This window comes from Calypte anna, chromosome 1 (assembly GCF_003957555.1).
Source record: "Calypte anna isolate BGI_N300 chromosome 1, bCalAnn1_v1.p, whole genome shotgun sequence".
Classification (NCBI taxonomy): domain Eukaryota; kingdom Metazoa; phylum Chordata; class Aves; order Apodiformes; family Trochilidae; genus Calypte; species Calypte anna.
Window position 1 is genome coordinate 126,474,981 of NC_044244.1, and position 22,484 is coordinate 126,497,464.

The 22,484-nt window shown below is 40.0% G+C and overlaps 1 protein-coding gene across 1 annotated transcript in view; it reads right to left on the bottom strand.

The window, feature by feature from the left end:
* Positions 1 to 22,484, bottom strand: part of SHROOM2 (shroom family member 2) — a 122,539-nt gene that overhangs the window by 21,905 nt on the left and 78,150 nt on the right. The window contains exons 4-5 of the mRNA XM_030464372.1: positions 16,019 to 18,668; positions 13,953 to 14,056 (exon numbers count right to left, since the gene is read on the bottom strand). Coding sequence (XP_030320232.1) covers positions 13,953 to 14,056; positions 16,019 to 18,668 — 2,754 coding nt within the window. The remainder of the gene's footprint in view (positions 1 to 13,952; positions 14,057 to 16,018; positions 18,669 to 22,484) is intronic.

Here is a 22,484-nt window from a genome sequence, read left to right on the forward strand (position 1 = left end):
TCCCCAGCAATAACACAAGAGGCTATTCTAACAAACCAGAGACAGGTAACAATAATGTAAGCTATTACCTGCAAGCTAAACCATGGAGAGCTACACATACGCAGACACATGCTAATAGGAGCCTGCCAGAGGAGCCAGTGAGCAATTATGAAAATGAATCATTATGTACAGATGCCTATCATAAAGATAACATTTTTTGTTGCCATAAAAAACAACCCCCAAACCACTTCCTTCATTTGCTCCATAGTCAGGAATTGACTAAATCTGGACAGAGAGGTAAAATGATGTGATTGAATGTTGTATCTCAATAAATGAAAGTCACTTCAATCAACTCAGTGTGTCTGATTTTATCTGTCTGATTTACAGTTTCTTGAGAATGCTTCAGGCCAAGCCAAACAATGCCACAAGACACTCCAAATTTAAAATCCTAGACTAGATAAGCTTTGCAAAAAATGCATTAGCCAACATTTGAAAAACGCATAATTTGTTAAAGACCTGACCTCTGTGCAAAAGTTTCACCATAAATAAAAGTAGGGTTATGTAAAAGCATGTCCTGTGCTAACTTATTTGCAAAAGAGAGTGAATGCAGTGGCTGTTTCTGATTTAACTTAAATTCCTTCTCAAACACTACAAGCTACACTGGAAAATGCCTTCATACCTGACTAAGACTTCTCCATAGAGTCCTCACCCTACAGTAACAATGGTTATTACTCAAGACCACAGTTTTGCAGTCCCTTTAAACTGATATAAATGCAGACATTTTGCCAGAAGAGGCAGTCTCCTTCTCAGTCCACTCTTATTTTGTCTTCCCACTCTCTTGATTGCATTAGCATTACAATTGTACAGTTCCAGAGAAAATTAGATAAAGGAACTGACCTGGCCTCAAAACAGTTAATTTTGTGGCTTAAAGCAATTGTGAAACACATCTTGGCTATGTCAAAACCCTATGTATATGCAGAGCCCTTGCAGTTATGCTACTTTTTCAACTGTGAATTCTATGTGCTGAAGTTACATTTTCATTGTGGATTTGCCTGGCACTTGGTACAGTGAGATCCAAAAGAACTTCTGCAACACTTGACAAATAAAGAATAGTTTCTTTTACCCAGTACAGTTCTGCTTGAAACTGTAACAGAATGCTACGAAGTTGGAATGGAATGCACAGGGTAAGACTGAAATTTAGGGGAAAGTTTGAGGTCTAATACCGTATTTTAATCCATATTGATACAGTCAATGCAATCTAATATCAATGCAGTCTTCAGCTCACCCTAAAGTAGTCTCTGTATCATCCACTGGTTTCACTGTAGTGATCACTTTAGTTATCCAAAATCAGCTGTCTTCTACCATTTCAGAAACTTCAAAGATACAAAGGCATCAGTTACCCTAGGAGGTGGCAGCTGGAAATCAACTGGGATAGGCAGGGCCATCCCTGTTCACTAGACACCTGTATGAAGCCCAAGATCTCTCTGGATTATAAATTGAGTCAGCACTTCATTCACATGCAGACATCTTACTTCTGTTAGATACCTAAATCCTCAGCTGAGTCTCACATACTTTTCCTTTCAGAAGCTCCAAGACCCCAAAGGTTTTGAAACACTCAAATTGGTTTTACTACTGCAATACCAAGGAGACACTTTGAATATTCAATATAAGGACAACTGTATTATCAGTGGTCCATTTTTCTGACAAGCACTGTATCTGCTATCACTACTGAGTCAGTCCAGCTGCAGTGTCTGTCATGTATTGCAACACATGAAGCATATTCCAAATATGCCAGATCAGCATTTGGACTACAAAACTACTTAGAAATCTTTAAAGACAAATGCATATAATAAAGGACCCTCCAGAAAACAGATAGCTTAATAATGTGATGGCTGTACCTTAATGGTCACACCAGGAAGACACACAGCATATATGTCACTACAAATTATAGAATCACAGAATTATCCACGTTGGAAAGGACCTCTGAGATCATCAAGTCCAACCCTTGATCCACTACCCCCATGGTTACCAGCCCATGGCACTGAGTGCCACATCAGTCTCTTCTTAAAAACCTCCAGGGACGGAGAATCCACCACCTCCCTGGGCAGCCCATTCCAATGCCTGATCACCCTCTCTGTAAAGAATTTCTTCCTAATATCCAACCTAAACCTCCCCTGGCAGAGACAGGGGAGTCCATGCCCTCTTGTCCTGCTGATGGCTGCCTGGGAGAAGAGACCAACTGCCTCCTGGCTACCCCTTCCTTTCAGGGCGTTGTAGAGAGTGATGAGGTCTCCCTTGAGCCTCCTCTCCACACTAAGTAGAAAGAAGTAGAGCTGTTCACTGCCTTGGTCTGAAGAGACAGATGATGGCAACTAGCACCCCAGTGAAGCACATGGTCTTAAAACTAAAGTCTGTGTGTTAAGATGAAAATAATAATGAACGCTGAATGATGAGAGAAGAATCTCTCTCTGAAAACAAAAAACAACAAAAACCCAAAACAAAACAAAAACTACCAAGTAAACAAAGAAAACAGGTTTCCAAACAAAAAACCAATACAAAAGAGATACCCTGATATACTTCAGAAGGCAACTGAAGGTACAAAACAAGCAAGATATTTTACAAAACATGCACCATAGCACATCACTGTTACACTACAAGCCTATGACCTATTTATCACCCATTTATCTTGGTTTTCCAGTCCTGTCCCTGAATGCCTGTTAACATTATCTGTGCATTGATGACAGCTATATGTTTAGTCAGTCACACTAAATACGGCTTAGTTGTTGCACCCAATGTGATAAAGCAAAATGTCACTCCTGCTTAACAACCCCTGCATTATCACCTGGCTTTATCACAGAATGAAATATGATAACAGACACTGCTCACCAGTCTGTCGACCCCACCAGAATTTCTCTCCTGTCCTGTCTGCATGGCACCTTACACAGCAATGGGTTTTCATCTCACATTCTAAGTGTAACCTCTCTCCCCATGAAAATCAGAGATAAATTCAACAGATCCACTATAATTCTGCAGTAGATGCACAAAGATATGTTGGTGGATGAAATGTAGGCCAGTTAGCCATGGGTAAAAGCACAATACACAGGCCAACAGTAAAAATCAAACCCAATTAAAATTCAATTTCTTATAACAGCACAGGGGCCTTTATGCAGAAGGCAAGAATCTTCTAGGAAAGGGCAGAGGGAGAGATTTTTCTTTCTTCAGGTTCAGAATATGAAGCTCCTCCTCCAGTCTGCTACACATCCAAAATCAATGATAAAAGAGAATTTTTATGGCTTTATTCTAACTTGCTTCATGTACTGCATGCCTGTCCTAGCACACAGAGGATTGCCTGTATGGAATTAAAATAATGACTTCTGCTCACTTCTGTCAACCAGTTAATGTGGTCTGTACTTACACACTGAATTCAATAATCACAATATCCCAACAGCATAACACGAGCCATATTACAAAAATGGCAACCATTGCAGAGACAAAAGACGATATTTTGCAACATTGCTAACAAGGAAATCACAGTCACGTTAATAAACCTCAAAGAAAAACGATTGTTCTGTCTACTTACTACAAAAAACCCCTACATTCCAGGTGCCACACCTTTAATTTTATTTTTAAAATTTTTTTACATCTAGAGGGGTTTTTTCTGATACGCTGTTGCTATTTTCTTGTTGCTATCACTACCGAAAACAGCTGCTTGCAGCTGAGCAAAAATTTGGTAACAGAACAGAAGCTATAAAATGAAACACTCTGTGAATAATAGCTAGGTCACCTGGGTTTCTTAGGCAGGCACTAAAGTGAACACAGAGCTCATCTGTAAAGAGGAGAGAAAAAAAAAAAAAAGCCAAACAAAAAAAACCACTAAACCAGTTATTTAAATTAATTAGCATGCATATGCACACATTTCAATAGCTATCTTCACTCGGAGCCACACTCACCGCTTGCTTCCAATAGTCACATCCAAATCTCTTACACTCCCAGCTAATATCTCCTGCTGCTGTGGAAAAGGTCTCCGTGCAAGCCCGCACTCCCAGTAACAGGCTTGCCAGCAAAATAACAAGATGAAAAGCTCTCGCACCACCCCTAGCCGAGAGGAACCCCGAGCCTGGCACCCCAAGCCACAACAACAGCGCTGCAGTTCTCAGTCCAGAAAACAAATATTTTCCAAAGGCACTGCCTTCTAATTCCAGTGTGCATGATGCCAACTGTGAAAACAAAAGCTGCTAAAAACAGCACGCGTGTGCGAGCATATGCACACAGAGCATCTTAGCTGGAATTACCTCGCCTTTCCCCTCTGTTCTCTCAACCCCTCTGTGAACAGAGCTGTCGATTACGCTAAGCAGAGTAAAATTCTGTACCAAGCACTGCATTGTTCCTAATTTGCTACTGTAGCTTCTGCTGATAGGGACAGAAGACGCAGGCTGCGCTCAAAGACCTGGAGAACAAAAGAAATACTGTATGAATTAATACTGCAAATTTCTGCTGAGAACTGACAGAAGAAGGTAATTAAGGCAGGCGGGTGCCTCTCGCTGTTTCTCTCACGCTTTAAGGCTAAAGACAAGAGTATCTTACCAGGATTTACAGCTGTTTACCCATATTCACTGGATACGTGAGCTTTGCATCCTCGCAAATGTGCCAGCCAGTTTGAAAGCCTCGCAGAACTGAATCTGTCTCAACCTCTGCGTCTCGTTTACTGTAACGCAGAGAGGATTTTCAAAGCCATGCCTCACAACAGCTGGCTTGTTTTTGCCTGCTTCCTATGATTGACAAGTTCATACAAGCTCCGTCAACTTTAACCTTGATAAGTGAAGGCTTGGTCTGTATTGTATGTTACATCATCAGAAACTTCTGACCTCAGGGAAAAGATCTCAGAGACTTCAAAGCTTTTCCTTTTCCCCACCCCCACTCCCTGGATTTGGTTATTTAGAGAAAAAAGAAAAAAAAAATCCTGTAATTTTTTTATGCATTTTTCCTTTCATTTGTGAAAATCGTGATCCACATTTCAGCAACAGTTCCACAAGTTTTAAATATTTAAAATGATTTTAAAAGATAAATGTGTTACTAGGCTCCTTTCTGAACAATGTTCAAATAACCAAGTTGGTAATTTTAGAGGAGAGTTCATCAACAGCCCTCCAGCTTGAATTTTTTTCCACACATTGTGTGTACAGGAGAGCTCTCTCACAAGAGATTCTGCAGGGGAAGAACTAAATGCTTTCATGCTGCATGAGCAAATTATCACCCCCACACACCAGCTTTAGAAACCAAAGGCATCGTGGACTTCATGAGAGCAAAGCTCAAGCTCCTTTCAATTTTTCTACAAAGGCACATTAAACACTTAATAGAGAAACTGTGGATAAGGCTTTATGATATATTTAAAGCTCATTTTTTAAATTAACATTTTAAGAGGAAAACATTCTTTCAACTGCACTCAAAATCAGATACAATGGAAAGATATTATGATACAGCACAGCTACCCAGTTAATACACTCCCCTAAAATTTTTGTCTCTCCCCTATATTTTTTTTATCTCTCGAAGCTGTCTATTTGATTTCAAGATACAGAGAGAATGACTTGAAGAAAACTTGTCCGTTTACATAATAAACACAACTGGTTAACAGACTGTGGCAAGTCTGGCCCATGCAGAGAAATGGAAGCTACAGCTGTCATGTTACTTTGTAGCACAAAACTTTACTGAAATTTACTGGCATAAACAGTCCCCTGCATGACAGCAAATCATAATCCGTGCTGCCTAAGGGCTTATAGCAGAAGGTGAACATTTCATAGGCTAGCTATTAATACCAGAACACCATAAAGCCTCTCCATATGTGAGAAACACATGAACTGCTGCACTGAGGAGACAAATCAGTCATCTATTTCCAAAGATGCTTTTCATCAAGCAACTTAGGGAAAAATAAAATCTACAATCACCACTATATGATGTTTTTATGAGTATAACCCGTGGAGACTATATCTTATATCTCAACTCAACTGTTGCAATTAAAAGAGCAACAAGAAGATAGCCAGAGTTCAATCAATACAACACAAACTTAGTCTTTAGATTGTTTTCATTTTAATCCTGTTTCCAGGCAAAGCAGTAAAACCAAACCAAAAAGCAAAAAATGGAGCAGCACAGACTCTTTTGTGTGCCATTCGCTTTATCCACCCCCTAATTTCAGTACCTTCAGAATCACATCTAGGACTTCTCCCAGCTTCTTGTGCTTGGTAACTCTTGACGTTGGAGACAGTGGAAGAAACTTCCCATGTGAAGAAACCACCTTCCAGCACTTTCTTTTATCAGACTACACTGTGCATACAGCTGCGACTGCATTCACAGTGGAAAATGGGATGTGCCAGCAGCAATTAAGCAAAAGAAATTTCAGTCAGTAGTAAGAAGCTGGAAATAGAAAAAAGGGGATATGTGAGGAGGGGTAGGGTGGCTACCCTCAGGTTTAGAATCAGGTATTCAAAATTCACCTACCAAAGATAGAGGGAGAAGCCACACATTCAAGGGTGCGGGGAACGAGCAAACTGGATGGGGAAGAAACAGGGCTACATTACTGGAGTGTACTATAAACCAAGTGCAGGCTTTGGAGACAGTCTAGCACCCATCTAATGAGGTCCAGCTGATGCTGGTGAGTCAGAGTGGAGCATCACACTGACCTGCAGGATGTGCACTTGACAGCCCCCGGGCTGAGCACCACTAGGAAAGTGAGAAATAATGGGAAGGCCTGCAAAGTTTAGCACTCTCAATTAGCCACAGCCAGTCCTAGAGCCTAAAATAACACATCTGGGATGCTTTAGAAGAACCACACATCTCTCAGCTCAAGCAGCTTGAAAGTCAGAAAAAGACCACAAGTGAGACAATTTATCATGCAACTCCTGCCTTGATCCTGAAGTATGAGAAGAATATGGTTCAAAACTTTGCTACTGAAGAGCTACCCTGTGCCAGTGGCTGTATGTATTGAGATTAACCATTCTTGAAAGAGCTAGGATCCACACTGGGGTATTTAATTTTGAAGTGGGCATTTACAAGTGGAATATTCTTAAAAAGAACAAACCAGATGGTATAATGCTGAGATAATATGTGATTGAAGATACAGTATAGAAAAGCCAGAAAATATGCATAAGACCTACCAAAAAACCCAGAATACCATCCTTTTTCTTCTCCTCTGTCCCCTTTTGGAAGCTGGATTAAACAGTAATTAAAAGGACATCCACGAGAGAATCATAGATTCATAGAATCAGCTGGGTTGGAAGGGACCTCAGAGATCATCAAGTCCAACCCTTGATCCACTACCACTGCAGTTACCAGACCATGGCACTGAGTGCCACATCCAGTCTCTTTTTGAATATCTCCAGGGATGGAGAATCCACTACTTCCCTGGGCAGCCCATTCCAATGCTTGATCATGAGAACTTAAGTCCTACCCAAATGAGGAAAATCCAGAATGATTCTAGCAAAGCAGATGTATAAACACAGCAAGGTACAAAAAACAAAAATAAAATGGCTGAGGTATAAATTCTTACAAGCTTCAAGACAAATAAAGGGGGGGGGGGGGAAAGTGCATTTTCAAATACAGGTATCTGCAAGAGAGATCAGAGGGACAAAAGTATGATAGTAAGAATACAAAAAAAATAAGGCTGCAGCAGAAAACTGACAATTCAATCCACATCTCCACAACAAAAGAACAGCCTATGTGGGAATTCTCAGGTGCTGTCCACCACTGAGTGAGCAGTCGTGAGCTACCTGGACTAGCTGATAATAATCACCTGAAATGCCCATGGGAATCATAGAATCATAGAATTGGCTGGGTTGGAAGGGACCTCAGAGATCATCAAGTCCAACCCTTGATCCACTACCGCTGCTGTTACCAGACCATGGCACTGAGTGCCACATCCAGTCTCTTTTTAAATATCTCCAGGGATGGAGAATCCACTACTTCCCTGGGCAGCCCATTCCAATGATTGATCACCCTCTCCGTAAAGAAATTCTTTCTAATGTCCAACCTAAACCTCCCCTGGCCAACTTGAGACCATGCCCTCTTGTCTTGCTGATAGGTGCTAGAATTGCTAAAACAGTAGCAGTAATGCACAACTACCCACTCCTCTGATACTTGGGCAGCTACTTGAGAAAAGCAATCCATGCAGTGTCTGGGGAGGGAAGGTGTGAGAGTGTTGGAGGAAGAATGAGATCAAGAGAGCAAGAGTTAAAAAAAAACATTTCTTATCAATATGGAGAGCTTGAGAAGCGTAAATTTAACATCTGACTTAAGCAAATAGGTAGAAATTATATGAAGGCATAAAGCAGCTGCACTAACTAGCATGGTAAAATTACAAAGAAACATTTGGACTTGCACAGAAAAGCTGTATCTGAGATGCATTACTATCCTTAGAAGGAGTCACTACACATGTGGACAACAGTTATCTGGATGACAGAGACTATTTGGATTTTAAAAGAATCTGAAATGGAAAAAAATAAGCTCACCAGAAGCCCTTAAAAATTTGAGTGCCACGGGACGAAGTCCTCACTTGCATCATCAGATGATTATCGTAAGTGGCTAGATCTAGATGATTTACAAAAGGTGTGAAAAAAGAAGGTGGCAACAGTTACTGCTGAGAGGAAATTATTCTGAGTAATAAAGACACAAGCCAAAGATTTGCTATCATTGAGTGAATGGGCCATAAATCAACAGATGAAATGCAGATTTAATAAAAGCAAAATAACCTGCAGGATAGCTTTTCCTATACCTCAGCAACTACACAATGACATATAATTGACATTACTACTCTGGAGGGAAGTAAAAGCTCGATTTTACACCCTGTTTCATGAAAATATAATCTCTGTACTCCAAAGGAGGGGAAAAAAAAAAAGAAGAGGAAAAAAGTCAAGACAAACATTATGTTACTTTATGAATTCATAGCACATCCTCATGCTCCAGGTCTTTCCACTGCTCCAAAAGAAACATATGAGAATGTAGAAAGAGGAAAAAATAGGATAAGCAAAGCCACACAACAACTTTCACAGAAGAGACACCTCACCCACCCCCAGAAAAGGTGGTAGAAGAGCTCCTTTTTCTCACAACACATAAACACAAAAAGCTGTGGATCTCAAAAGATGATGTGGGGCCAAACAGTCAGGACTGCACCTCTTAGCTGCAGATCAGCAGAGGCTGGGCAAGGATACACAGCAGCATGGTTCTGTGTTGGTCTTGTTTCTGTTTTCTATGAGCATCTGCTACTGTTCAGTCAGAAAAAAGAATCCTACTTACCAAGACCTTTGGCCTGCCCCAGCAGGACTGTTTCTAACAACTTCCTCCATGGATCAGGGATTCAAGGGTACAGAGTCTCAAAGTATGATATTTATTTAGCTGTTATTAGTCAGTCATGTACACTAGTACACTGTAAAGACACAGTGGTTCATGCCAACAGAAGCTTTACCAATTTCAAGTATTTATAGAAAACTAAGGATGACAAAAGGTGGCAGGGCATCCTAATGCATGAATAGATGCTGCTGGACTCTCTTCTTTGTTGCCTTGATATGCATGGGAAGAGTCACAGAAATGTTTTCCCAGTTTCAGACAAAATACAAACTTTGAAACAGCCTAAGACTGCACTGCATCATCCATCAGTTCATGATACGTACAAGGACATCACCAGCAAAAAAAAAAAAGTGGTCTGATAAATGCCCTAATAATCCATACCTTAATGAGAAATAAATGTTAATGTAAATAGAAAGGGCTTCAGCAGCTCACATTCTTCAAGTTTTTGTTCATACCTAAGAGACTGTAAGGATGCAGGTTGGCTTTCCTGCACTCCTTCCAGATGATAACAAAGAGTTGCGCACAACTTTTGGAAAGGGAAAATTGTGTTTGTTTTTTTTTAAATTTCTTACTTCACATAAGAAAGCATTTTCATCTGTAAATTCGTTATGGCTAGGAATTTAGATATCTGAGGCATTACTTCAACCAAACTGGTCTGTTCTGGCTGCATGAAAAGCATGTTTCCTCCTCCCACTAACTAAATAATTACTCTCCCTCAAAAAAGAGCACTTAAACCCTTACAATAGTCCTTAAATGGATTTTTAAAAGAGGACCCCTAAATTTAAAAGCTCTTGAATAAAATGAGCACAGAAATTGTTAGTACGCTGAAGGTTATATAAAAAAACAGAATAGTTTTGTTTGAAAAAGACCTTTAAGATCATCAAATCCAAGAGCATGCGTCCTTTGCAATGTATTTACTACAAACTAGTACTTGTTAGGTAATTCTATACTTGGCAAACTGATAGAAAATACTTATTTCCTTTAGAAGAATTTACATGAAAAATTACAAGAGTTGTAGGTGAAGTTTAAAAACAGAGAACTCAGACCTCTTTCAACACCATAAAATATTGAAGCTTGTTCATATACGCAGGAAATGTTTGCCAAAGTAATTTTTCACCGATCTGTAAGGAAGAAGTTGCCACATTTCTTCCTCAAGGGGAAAAGGGAGGAAAGTGAAAACACTTTGCTTATACAGTTATGGTTGGAACATTAAACTTGGGCATTTGACTTTCTTTGGTTTTGTAAGGTAAAGGCTGCTCTTATGTCTTCAAGAGCTGAGATAGGAGCAACTATTAAGGCATGAAAGGTCAAAAAGGAACATCTCATAGTGTTTAATTAGAGTTGAGTCAGGCCCTGGTTCCATACTTGATATGCATATGCTCTTCTCCTTGACACCTATTAAAAGTTCAAAAATTTTCTGTGAATGATCTCATAAATCCTTTTCCACTTCATGAAATTATGTAATTTTCATAGATATTGCATAAACAAATTAACAGAGCTACAAGGCAAATTGTTCTTGGAAAGTAAATAGGAGCAATGGCTGTTAACTTCTCTAGTAGATAGCAATCTTAAGAATTACATCATAAAAATATTATTTTGATGTAGATTAACTTGTATGTGTGCTGTGCCATTCTGCAGGAAGTCACAGACTACAGGCTGGAGCACACATTTCCATCTTTAACCTTTTGAAGGGTTCAGGCCAGTTTTAAATTGAAAAAAAATCTACAGGAAAGATAATTATATATTCAGCATATTTCATTTCACAAATAGAGACCTGTTTAAAGACAGACAGATTTTAAATCTCTAAAAAGCTATACTTTTATAACTAATTTTAAATAGAAAGAGTAGCATCATTTAAAAAAAAAGCATCAACTTTTGTTTACACATCAGACTCACACAACACTTAAAACAGTTATCAAGTTAAAACATATTCAGAATTTCATCAAGCCTCAATATTAGCATATTCAGCTCATGTCAGATGACTGCATGCCTGTAGGTTTCTAACAAGGGTGCCTGGTTCTTGCATGAGAGATAATAATTACTACCATGGACCACTGCTTTCTCTTCCTATAAAAATAATACCCTAAGCTATTAAATACTGCAATTCAGGAGAACATGTTTTAGTTTTTCTGAAAAAGGAGATGAAACAACCTGAATTCATTGGAAGCACTCAGTAATCTCAAAGGGAAACATATAGCCCAAAGACGAAAGGAGTTCACAAATCATCTGCATCAACTTGAAAAAAAAAAACAAACCCTGTAACTTTCAGATTTTGCAACTGTGTGATAAAAAAAAGAGCACACACACAAAAAAAATATTGTGGCAAAATGAATCAGCAGCAAAAAGCCCAGGAGAAAAAAAAATGCTTATCAAGCACTTTGCCCCTCCATTTTTAATCATTTGCTGTTACAATACTCCAATCTCTTTTCATTGTAGATTCAGTGTGTTACAAAGACTCTTTATTTCTCCTGAAAATCATCAAGGAAGCTCTGACAGTAAACATTAGAAATTTATTTACAACCCAAATGATTAATTTTTTTTTTGCAAAACAACTGGAGGTGAGGGAGGTCAGAGGTACCCTGCAGCACAATCAGTCCTGGGTGCACAATCTCTAACTCAGAGAAGGCACCCATGGACTCCACAGCTGACTCTTATCTTGGATCCCTGAACATCTAATGCACACAAATGCTGTCTCCAACAGTGGCTGCTGGCTTTGGTAGCACAAAAGGAACTGTAGCACACAGGCCTCAGTAGGACAAAATAAGGGTGATTAGCAATATAGTCTGAACACCAGTTTTTGAAGGAAACAGTAAATCTGACTGCAAGAAAGGCCACATGTTTGGTTAATATTCATGTTCTAGACTATACCATGAGTCAGCCATGTTCAGATTTTGAGTTTTTAGAAGCAGAAAACTGAAAGCCTTTAGAGCATTCACAGAATTAGATTCATGTCGTGATGAGTTCAGTGCTTTTGAGCACATTAAAGAAAGATCGCAGGGAAATAAATACATATTCTTTCCCATAGGAGAGCCATGAATCCTCATGCAGCAGCAGATCTCAACACAGGGACTAAATGCCCAAGTGAGAGATTTAATTTATTTAGTTTTTTTAATACAGAAGACATATGAGCCCTCTGTGTAACACACATGCTGAGGGAACAACTGCAAAGGAGACCATTTTACAAAGCCTCCTGTATTGCGGCTAAATGGCCATATACTACATTTGAAATAGTATGTCAAAATAGGCTTTGGATTAAAAAAAAAGAAATACTGCAGCTGGTGCCCAGTCATGTGATTTTCGTGGATTCTGCGATTATAAAGCAAGAACCGTACTGCCCAAACACCGCTAAAACGCTGGCGTAGGAGGGTTATTCACATGCTTTTGTGACTAGGGCTCAGCACTGGTGGATGGAAATCATTTTACTTGCCCAGAGATGCTGTCTGCCTACAGAAGCACGCCTGCTCCTGGCTGATTGTGCTGCTGCCTCCCCCCCTCCCTCCCCTCCTTCCCTTCCCTCCAGCCCAATCTCCCTTCCACGCGTGCGCACACGGGCGCACACATTCACACCCTCACGGGCTATTCATTTTGAAATCACTACGGTATGTACAAAGGGCTACAAAGAATCAGAAAAATAGCAGATGGTCTCTTCAGCTGGGCCATAAGCAATGCAAAACACCACCGCACAAAACCATAAATATATACTAATTTTCTACAAGCTTTACTCCTCACGACTCGAGTATGTGTTTGCTGCGGTTGATAATTTTCTCTCCCCTTGAGAGATTAATCCTACTTAGAGGCAGGAGGAAAACCCGTAGAGATTATTTTCCCTACACATGTATTTCTTCTGTTGCAAAACCCGGAGCTATCAAACTTGGCAATAGGAGTGTGTGCACAGTCTCAGCTCAGCTGCCACACGCCACTTAAGCAGCCGCAGTATCAGCAATCACTGAAACCACTGCTTTGAAACCACTTACAACAGCTCTGTCAAATTGTGGGCCAGGAGGAGAGCACCCCCCCCCTCATGCTTGGCTTTTTAACATTTTAACTGCATTGTGCACGCAGTCACATATCTGAAAAGGGTCTGAAATTATTACACAGTTTAATTAAAATATGAATTAACAGAGAAAACCAGAACTGATCAAATGGGAAAACGATTTTTGGTGGCTTCTGTTCACATACTAGACCCTGTAAAATCAAAAGTAGAGAAAAAGCCACTTTACAGCACTACTGTGTTCCAGTAGCATCCTGTCTTTGCCAAGGATAATATAGGAAAACTCTTTTAGGAAACCTCAAGTGTACCCTCCCTCCCCCACCCCTGCCGCCAAAAGCCTGTAACTGATAAACATTAAAAATATCCAAAGCATTTCATGCACACAAATAAAAATCATCTGGCTCCGAACAAACTCTAATACACTCAACACCTGACAATTTCTTCAGGATTGCCCTAGAGTCCCCATAAATTTCAGTCTGAACAAAAATTTTATCATGCATGCTGAAGTATGTAAGGAGAAGAAGGGAAACAATGGAAAAAAGGCAATGCAAAACACTCTGAAAACATCATAACAAAACTTCCAGTTCGAGCCAGGAATAGACCAGAATTGTAATAAGAAATTTCTTAAAGCCAGAGATTAAGAAACACCTACCTTACAGCACAGTTCCTTTCATCCAGATTAGAAACTTTAGAGAAAATAGACTCCCCATCTTCCTTTAAATCCTCTGCTTGCCTTCTTACTTCAGCTGAGGCTTCCTAAAAGTGGTTTATAGCACAAGTAAGACACTAAGTCATCATGTTTCAGAGTCCTGAAAAATCTATGATTATGGAACCTCTTATTTGTGGGTTTTCTCTGTTTGAATATACATGAAGTCAACAGCATAGCATGTCTTAAGCTTGTTTGGTTTTAAGTGGTACAGTATGCTATGTGACCTCTTGCGCCAGGACTACCGACCTGGCTGTGCTCGAGTTACTGCTCTACTTTGCTGATCTACAGAGAAGTTTAACATTTACATAAACCTTCACAACTTATACTTGGCAAAGACACAAAAAAAAAAAAAAAAAAAAAAAAAAAAAAAGAGTGGCAAGGCAGTTACAGAAGATTTGCTCACATTTCAGAAGAGGCAAGTACACACCAGCTTTTGAATCCCTGAGCGGGCACTTCAGTTTCTCAGTAAAACACACAACATCGCTGCTCCATAATTTTATTATCTCACTATCTTCAAACAACCACACCCAAAGCATAGTTTTGTGTTACAAACGCTGAACCTACAGGAAACTTAGTTGCCCATTAGCACCTGAATCATCTGAATCACTTATGTGAAACAAGGTCTCTATTTACTTGAGCCTGTTGTAAGCTTCTTCAATGCACTTATCAACATATTTTCCAGGTGCCTAAACAGGTGTCTGCTTTTTGCCCCAGGAGGCCTATACTGAACTTAAAGGCACTGACTAATAAACCAGAAATGCATATATGCAATAGAGTATATGATGATTTTTCTGCTGGGAAGGCAATTATTTAATAATGTAGTTAATTTAATTTTCAAAATAACTTCCAGGTGAATATTTCCAGTGCTTGGAATCTTTACCCTAGCAAATCATCTGCATAGTTAAGTCTGCAAGAGTTCAAAACCAACTTCTGCAAAACCTAAAGACACAAGAAACTTAAAGAAAAAAGTTCACAATTTTTGAAGACCAACAAATTTTGTGGAGTTTTTTTTAGCTATTCTCATTCTACTCTCTGTATATATACACAGAGGTGCTGTGTAGATGTGTGCGTATGCAAAGTTTTTTACTATTAGGAAAAAAGTAAAAAATTATGTACAACTGCACTGCTTCAATTCTTTTCTTGCATGACAAATTTCAACACAGGCTGAATATACTGTGATTCCCTGTGCATATCAGGCAGCTTGAACATCATCTTTTAAACAGAGAACATAAAAGGCTTGGTTTCTCTCGTTACTTCCCCTGTCACCTGACAACCATTCTCTGGCCCTGCTCAGTTAAAAATTAACTTAATATTTACTTGCAAGTTGAACAGATATTTGGCATCTCTCTAAGGAATAAATTTATACCTCTTAAATCAAGCAAACTGACATAAAAAGAAACACAAAGCAGTTTCACTTGTGGCTGTGGTGTACCTTTAACAATAACAGTCATATTTTTGATCTCTACATTTTATTAGGCAGAAGTTTTGTCCTATGTAGCTTCTGCATCAAGCAATTTTAGATGGAAAGAGGAAATCCATGGAAAATTATTAAACCATTAACACAGCTGGACAAAAGGTTATAATATTTCCCCTTGGGACATTTTTCTTCATAGTTTCATTGTGAAAGCCTTAAAATGGGAAAGGCAGCCACACCAGTGACGAAGTAACTCTGGGTCAAGATTGCTTTGATCCTCCTATACCTCTACTGAAAAAAGAGGATGTTATCCAATAAAAGAGGTTGGTTTATTCCATCTGGCTACAACACAAAAGAAATTACTTGATCCAATGACTCTTTGCTACACTCAATTCCTATGCAATAAAACTTTGTTCTTCTCAATTTTTTTAATGAGAACTACCTGTAACACTTACTCCCTTACTGGCAAAAGGCAAACAACACTATATTGCATTCCTAAACTTGTGTTTTTCATAAAAAATATTTTGTTCCCCCTCCACTGCTTTCCTGTCCCCTCCTGCGGCAATTTAAAGGATAATGTGAAAGACACTTGTACCTGTTTGTAAAAATCAGTAGAAGGGGATGATCTAGATCTCTCATGAGTGTACTGGGGTTTCTCATGTTGTTCATGGCCTGCATCAAGGATGTTATCAGCTGAATGGTACCTTCCCGAGCTCCTTGGCTCGATCAGCTTTCGCTGCTCCTTCCATGATGCCTGATACTCTGCAAAGGTTCCCAGGCGCTGCGGCAGTTCAGGTTTCACAATCCTGTCAGCAGCCTTACTGCTGTTACTCTGGTGGATGCAGTCTTTTGAAGCATAACCACCTTCAAGTCCAACAGAGGCTGCCCGACCTCTTCTCTCATACCATGATTCATCTCCCTCTTGTCCACCGTGAGCTTTCCTATCCGGTCTCTCAGGCTGTCCCTCAGATAGACCATGGGGAGCTGGTTTCTGTGCCAGTTTCCTATAGGCAGGCTTACTCGTTTCTTCAAAAAATTTCCACCTGTCCGCAAATGAGCCCAGGGCTTCTTCAGATGAGTTTGGATGGCACTGAGCATGGCACTCATCCTCTGACATCCCTACCTCATTCATCTTCTCCGGTTCAGAGTAGGACTTCAGCTTTTGCTCTGTTGTGAACCTCTTCCTGGCTCCGATGCGAGAAACGTGATGAGTGCCACTCCCTGTGGGGTTTGGTTTAGCCTGCATAGCCTCAAGGAACCCAGACTCATCTTCAGAAACCAATGCCAATAATGAGGAGTTGTAACTACCAGTTTTCCGCTCGGGTGACCTGGGGAGATATTCAGCAGGGCTGGGCTCCAAGTCCCGACGTTTGAAGGACGTCGCTCTCAGAACCCGAGCCTGTGCTTCCTTGAGGTGATCTTTGTAGGTGCTGGTAAAATTAGTGTCCGGGGAGCTGGTGGCATTTTCTGTCGAATCTGGCTTCCAGGCATCATTGCACTCCTCTGTTTCAGACGAGCCTACTAATGTAGCAGTGCTTCTACTTTTCTGCAGCTTTGCTCTTCTCATTTGGATCTCATTTCTCAGGGTTGTTGCAAAACGATCGCTCCTCCGTGCCTGTTTAGACAAGTGGGTGTCAAATGGGGCCTGTCGCTCTGTTACTGCTTCTGGGCTGCTGTCAGACTGTTTTTTTCCTTCCTGAGCTAAAGAATGCAACATTGGGGTCTTCTGAGGAGAAATCTTGCTACTCTCATCTTTCCCCCACCTAAAATCTTTCTGAACAGATCCGTTTTCAGTTCTAAGAACGCTGCCTTTTACATACTCCTGTTGCCTGTACCTAGGTTCACTTCCCTCAGAGGTGCTCTCAAAGCTTTTTTTCTGTCCAGACTTTTCAGTATGATTGGTTTTTTTAGCTTCTTCTACTACAGTACACCTAGCATCCCCCTCTCTGTCCAATGTGTAATGACTACTGTTCTCACACTCTTTCAGTGAGGATTCAACAGATTGTTGAGGTAGATAGTATTTTGGCTTTTGGGCCACTGAGACAGCTGTGGGATTTTCGTGAGGTCCAAGCAACGCATCAGCCCCCACTGCAGCCTTCCAGCTATCATCCTTGAGTTGTAGTGGCTTTGAGCTTCCCTGAGCAGGCTGTTTTGCTGTCACGCAGTAATAGCGACTCTGTCCAGTGTTGTCCACCTTCTGTTCAGCAGCACTGTTTGAAGAAGAGGAAGTGTTGAGCAGGCTGCCTTGGTTTGGACTGTAGCCATGAAAATGATCTGTAGGTAACTCCTGAATGCCACCATAGGACAGATAATGTTGCTGATCTTTAGGCGCCGCTAGGATTCTTGCATTGTGGAAAAAAGTGCTTTCATCACTGTACTGGTGCTGGTGGTGGTAACTGTAAGCAGGCTGTGCAAACCTGACATCAGTGCTGGACAAGGATGACTGCAGTTTGTTCACACTTCCTGTGTTACTGTTGTACCTGTCACCAGACGAAGAAAAAGTGTGCTCTGAACTGAGATCAGATTTATAATTCGAGCTGCTGACCCTCCTGTCACACGCTCTAGAGGGTCGCCGCTGCTGCTCCACAGTTTCCAGGTTCCAGTCACTCCTGGGCTGAGACCGGCTCAGGGCTGTAAAGTGCTGCGTGCTGGCAGCCTCTGAGTACGTGGGGCCATGGGCTTTCTCATGGCCTTTGGTAGCAGCAAAGCTGTCACTACGAAGAGGTGGAGGGGGAGGAGGAGGAGATGAAGATTTCTTCTTATCAGGAACATACCAGACAGGTCCAAAACTGGATCTTCCAGAGCTACTGAGTTTGCCATCAGAGTGTTCCTCTATTCTAGGACTTTTGTTGTTCTCGTATTGGATGGGAACTGGCAAATACCCAGGTTTTTCCTCTATTCCACTGTTGTCATTCAAGAACTGGCCAGACTTATTTCCATGCTTAGTAGTCTCCCAGTGGCCCACTTTGTATAGCATATTCTCTGTCGAAGAAGTGTCTGCATTGGATAGAGTGTGGTCAGGGGTGCTAGAGCTGGTGGAGAAAGATCCATAGGCTGAATCCCGCTTGCTCTGGCTCCCCAGATGATCAATGCTACTATTAGACCTTGCAGAAGAAAGTCTTCCATACTGGGCTACTTGTGGAGTGTGGTCCCAGCTGTCCATACTTCCCAAGGAGCTGAATTGATCAGAGGTGCGGTGTAGACTTGGCTGATCCCATGAGTTTGACAGGTCGTGAGAAGAACAACTATGGGAGGAAACAAACAAAAGCCTCATGATAAATCCAGTAGTAAAAAATATAAATACAACATAAATACATTGCAATTGATTTTACTAAAATTGCATAAGATTCATCTGAATAGCAGTCATGCAACACAAATGATCTAATAAAACTGGAAGTTTGAACACAAAATCAGGGCTTTACCTTTATACTCTGCTGCTGAATCAAAGCCTGAAACCTTAATAAGTAACTCAACTTCACTTGGTAGGCTTACTAGTGATGCACATTTGCCTCCTTGAAGACTCCACTCTCCCTCCACAAATTTTTGATTTTGCTGACTTTACTTTTAGACCAATTTAGTTTGAGCACCATCATTCCATTTGTCCTTTCCCCAGGAAAAACACCAACTTATTTTTCAGCTTATTTTCCAGGTATTTCTATTCTTCCAGCTGTTAAACTCATATACTTCCCTTTTCATCTTTTGTAAGCTCACTCTAAACTTCTTCAGCCTACTAAGTTATTTCTGTCCTATTTATCCAAATCTTTCCATTCGTTTATTATTTTCATTTCTAAATGAAACTAAAACATTTGCCTCAAATCCCACCAGTTTAGTCGTGAGCCTTAGTTCTGTACCTTGCCGATGTGGTTTCAAACCACTCTCAGTTTGAAACCATTAAAGTAATGTCATTCAGTTCCACTCACTTCCACAATACTGACAGGAATATGTCAGGAGGAAATGCCAGAGCAAAGTAAGCTTCGCACGTCCAAAACTAACCTTCTGGCCTTCCTTCAAGAATCCTTACCTCCACTAGAGCCTCTCTGCCACTCTTTTCTCTATAGAAATGGCATCTTTGACAATGTACTTTTTCTGCATCATTTGCCTAGGGCACTATTTCAAAATCTTGCTGCTTAAGTTCAATTTTATTCTTTTTTTCTTTATTTTCTTTCATATCTTTCACAGCACTAACCTCCTGTCAATTTGACACACTGATGCTGAGACAGTAGTGTTTCCAATTTTCATCTCATCTCTCTGAACTTCACTGGCAGCCCCTCCTGCTTTTATATACAAAATTCAAAGTCTTGCCCTTGCATGCAAAGCCCCTTGGTAGAAATCCCAGAATTATTCCACTTCCCTGTAGCTATAATTATATGAAGCATCTATCAAATTTTGTGCAGTAAAGAAACCTGTGAAAGCTAGCAATGAAATCAGTCCACATAAGAAATATGAATAGTAATACAGATCTTTTTTTCTGCAAAAAATATTGCAAAGGTCAACTAAACATTTCTTTGCAATTCAGTATTAACATGAAGATTTTTATTTGCCTATTACTATAGCCTTTGTAACTTTTTTAATACAACAAAGTCAAAAGTAATTTATGTGAAATAAGAGAAGAAATACTTCATGCTTATTTTCTAAAAGCATTTTATTAACAAGATATGCTAGAACTGACCTCATCTTGCGGGTTTTTTGTTCCTTCATTCTCAGCATTTTAAAACATCTTACTGAATGCTTAAAAAGGTCCTAAACTATCTTCTTAGGCAGATAGTGTGGTTCATGTGAAATGCCTTGGTCATTATTAGGATCATCTTTGTTAATGAAGAACATAAGCCAGATACTTGCTATGGATTGCTAATATTTTTCCCCCTCTTCAGCACTAAGGAGATACTTGGTATCAATTAAAATTGAGCAGAGGAAAGCCTCTATTTACAATTTACAAGTCTCATGTAGATCTGCTGGTATCAAATGTGAAGAAGAAAGAGGTCAAGGCCCTGCTGGAGAACGCCTCACAGAAACCCAGCAGATGCAGCAAAAGCTTGATAAAGAGGATAGAATGTTCCTAATGGTTCCCAATGGTCTCCTGTGGTCCTTAACGGCAGAGAAATCCTCCCATAAACCCTGACATGGAAGAGAGTCCAAAAGCATTTCTCTGCCTGAGCCTGGCACCTCAGGGTACACTTCTCTCAGCTTTTTTTTTAGGGTGAATTCACCAAAGTGCCTATACTGCTGGGCCCAATCTGGCAGGTAAAGTCCAGGAATAAAGTACTAACACCATCCTTAGACACTTCAGTCAATAAGCATCCCTGCTCCCCCAGCCCTGGGGCATGAGATTCAGCTTCTGGACCTCCCAGAAATTACATCTCAGCAACTCAGACCACATTCAGACTGCATGGGATTACACACCATAGGTACTTGACTCTATTTGCCCCCTAAACCCAGTTTATGCAGCCTTCTCAAAGCATACTTGCCTTACACCCATACCTGTAAGGCCAGAACATAGTATAAGAGATTGTTGGTTTCAACTGCACACCCAGGGACAAGGGGAAAAAAATATTATAAGGTCCTCTATTATAGTGTATCCTACTGGAATAAAATGCAAGATTTAAACTTTCAGCAACTTAAGACAGTGTATATCCACACTCAGTCTGGGGTGGGCTAGGGAAGAAGTCTGCATCCATGTTTTTAAGGTATGACTTAGGTGAAAATGACAGCAGAGATTCACAGAGGGAAATAAATGATAGCACCAAAAGTTTTCAAGGTTTAAGTCTCTAAGCTTGCATGACAGGAAGCCAGACCTGGCCTAGTGCTTTCAAGATAGTTTACAGTTTTTGAATGAAAGTCACATGATAAAAAATACACATACAGCAGTGGCTGTGGACAGCTGATCTCCAGAACTACACTCTCTCCTATCTACACTGATACAGTCTTTTGTGGTCTGCCTGTTTTCTTCTAATTTCATGTACTTTCTCAATGGTACAAATTCAGCAGACTGGCAAAAAACTCCCACCAAAACCAACCAATCCTCCCCCAACCAAATCAAATTACTAAGAGGACCTACCTAGTTAGTAAGGGCAATTTCAGAGGATTTTGCCCATCTGCACCCCACCAACACACAAAATTTAGGTATATCCTGCTTGCAAGACAGCAGCATCTAAGAAAGCAGAATTTGCCCTTTTATTCATACTGTCTACCAGCAGTTGCTGCTATTGCTGATATGTGGAAGAGGAGAATTGCTGTTCCCTTGCCCCTTTTCCTTTACACCCACAATTTCTTACCCAAAGCTCATTTCAAACTGGCCTTGAACCAAACATGTTTTTTTTTTTTTTAATATTGTAAATCACTCAGCTCTTATCAAATCACACTTTGAGACATGTGCCTTGTAATATTTTACTTTCACAAGGTACAAGGACAACCATCAGGAAGAACAGGAAGCATATACTGATTTACAGCTGTCTGAAGACTCAGTAGACCAAATGAAATACATAGTTAGCTGTGCAACAAGGAACATTATGAAGCTTCTGGAAATGTCTAAATTTTTTTTGTCTTTTTACAAGAACTTTTGCTGTCTTCAAAACTATAAATCTACATGAAATTTAAATGCAAACTTTCTAAATCAGTGTAAAACAGTAGTAATTATAACCAAAGACTGGAGAAATATAACGCTAAGTAAAAATGCTAAAACTTTTGTTGACAAAGTACTAAGAAATGTATTTAAAAAAACCTGTCTACATGTTAACATTCATACTTTATTCAAAGGTGGATAACAAGTTTTTTTGTTTGTTTGTTTTTAAAACAACTAGGGATCTTCCAAAGACTTAAAAACAACGGTAAAAAGAACATGAAAAATAAGATTTTTAAGTATTAGTGTAGTTAGCGGGTAGTTTTAACTACCACAAAAAATTAATATCAAGAGGTAATGATAGAGAACATACATCAATAAGTATAGAAAACAGAAGGCTGCTTTCCAAACTGGGATTGTATATCTGACTAATTTTCTTTAATGTTTAGTGTACCTATGGTCCAACAGGAACTGAGAAGAAAAAAGCAGCACAAGAAAAAAAAAT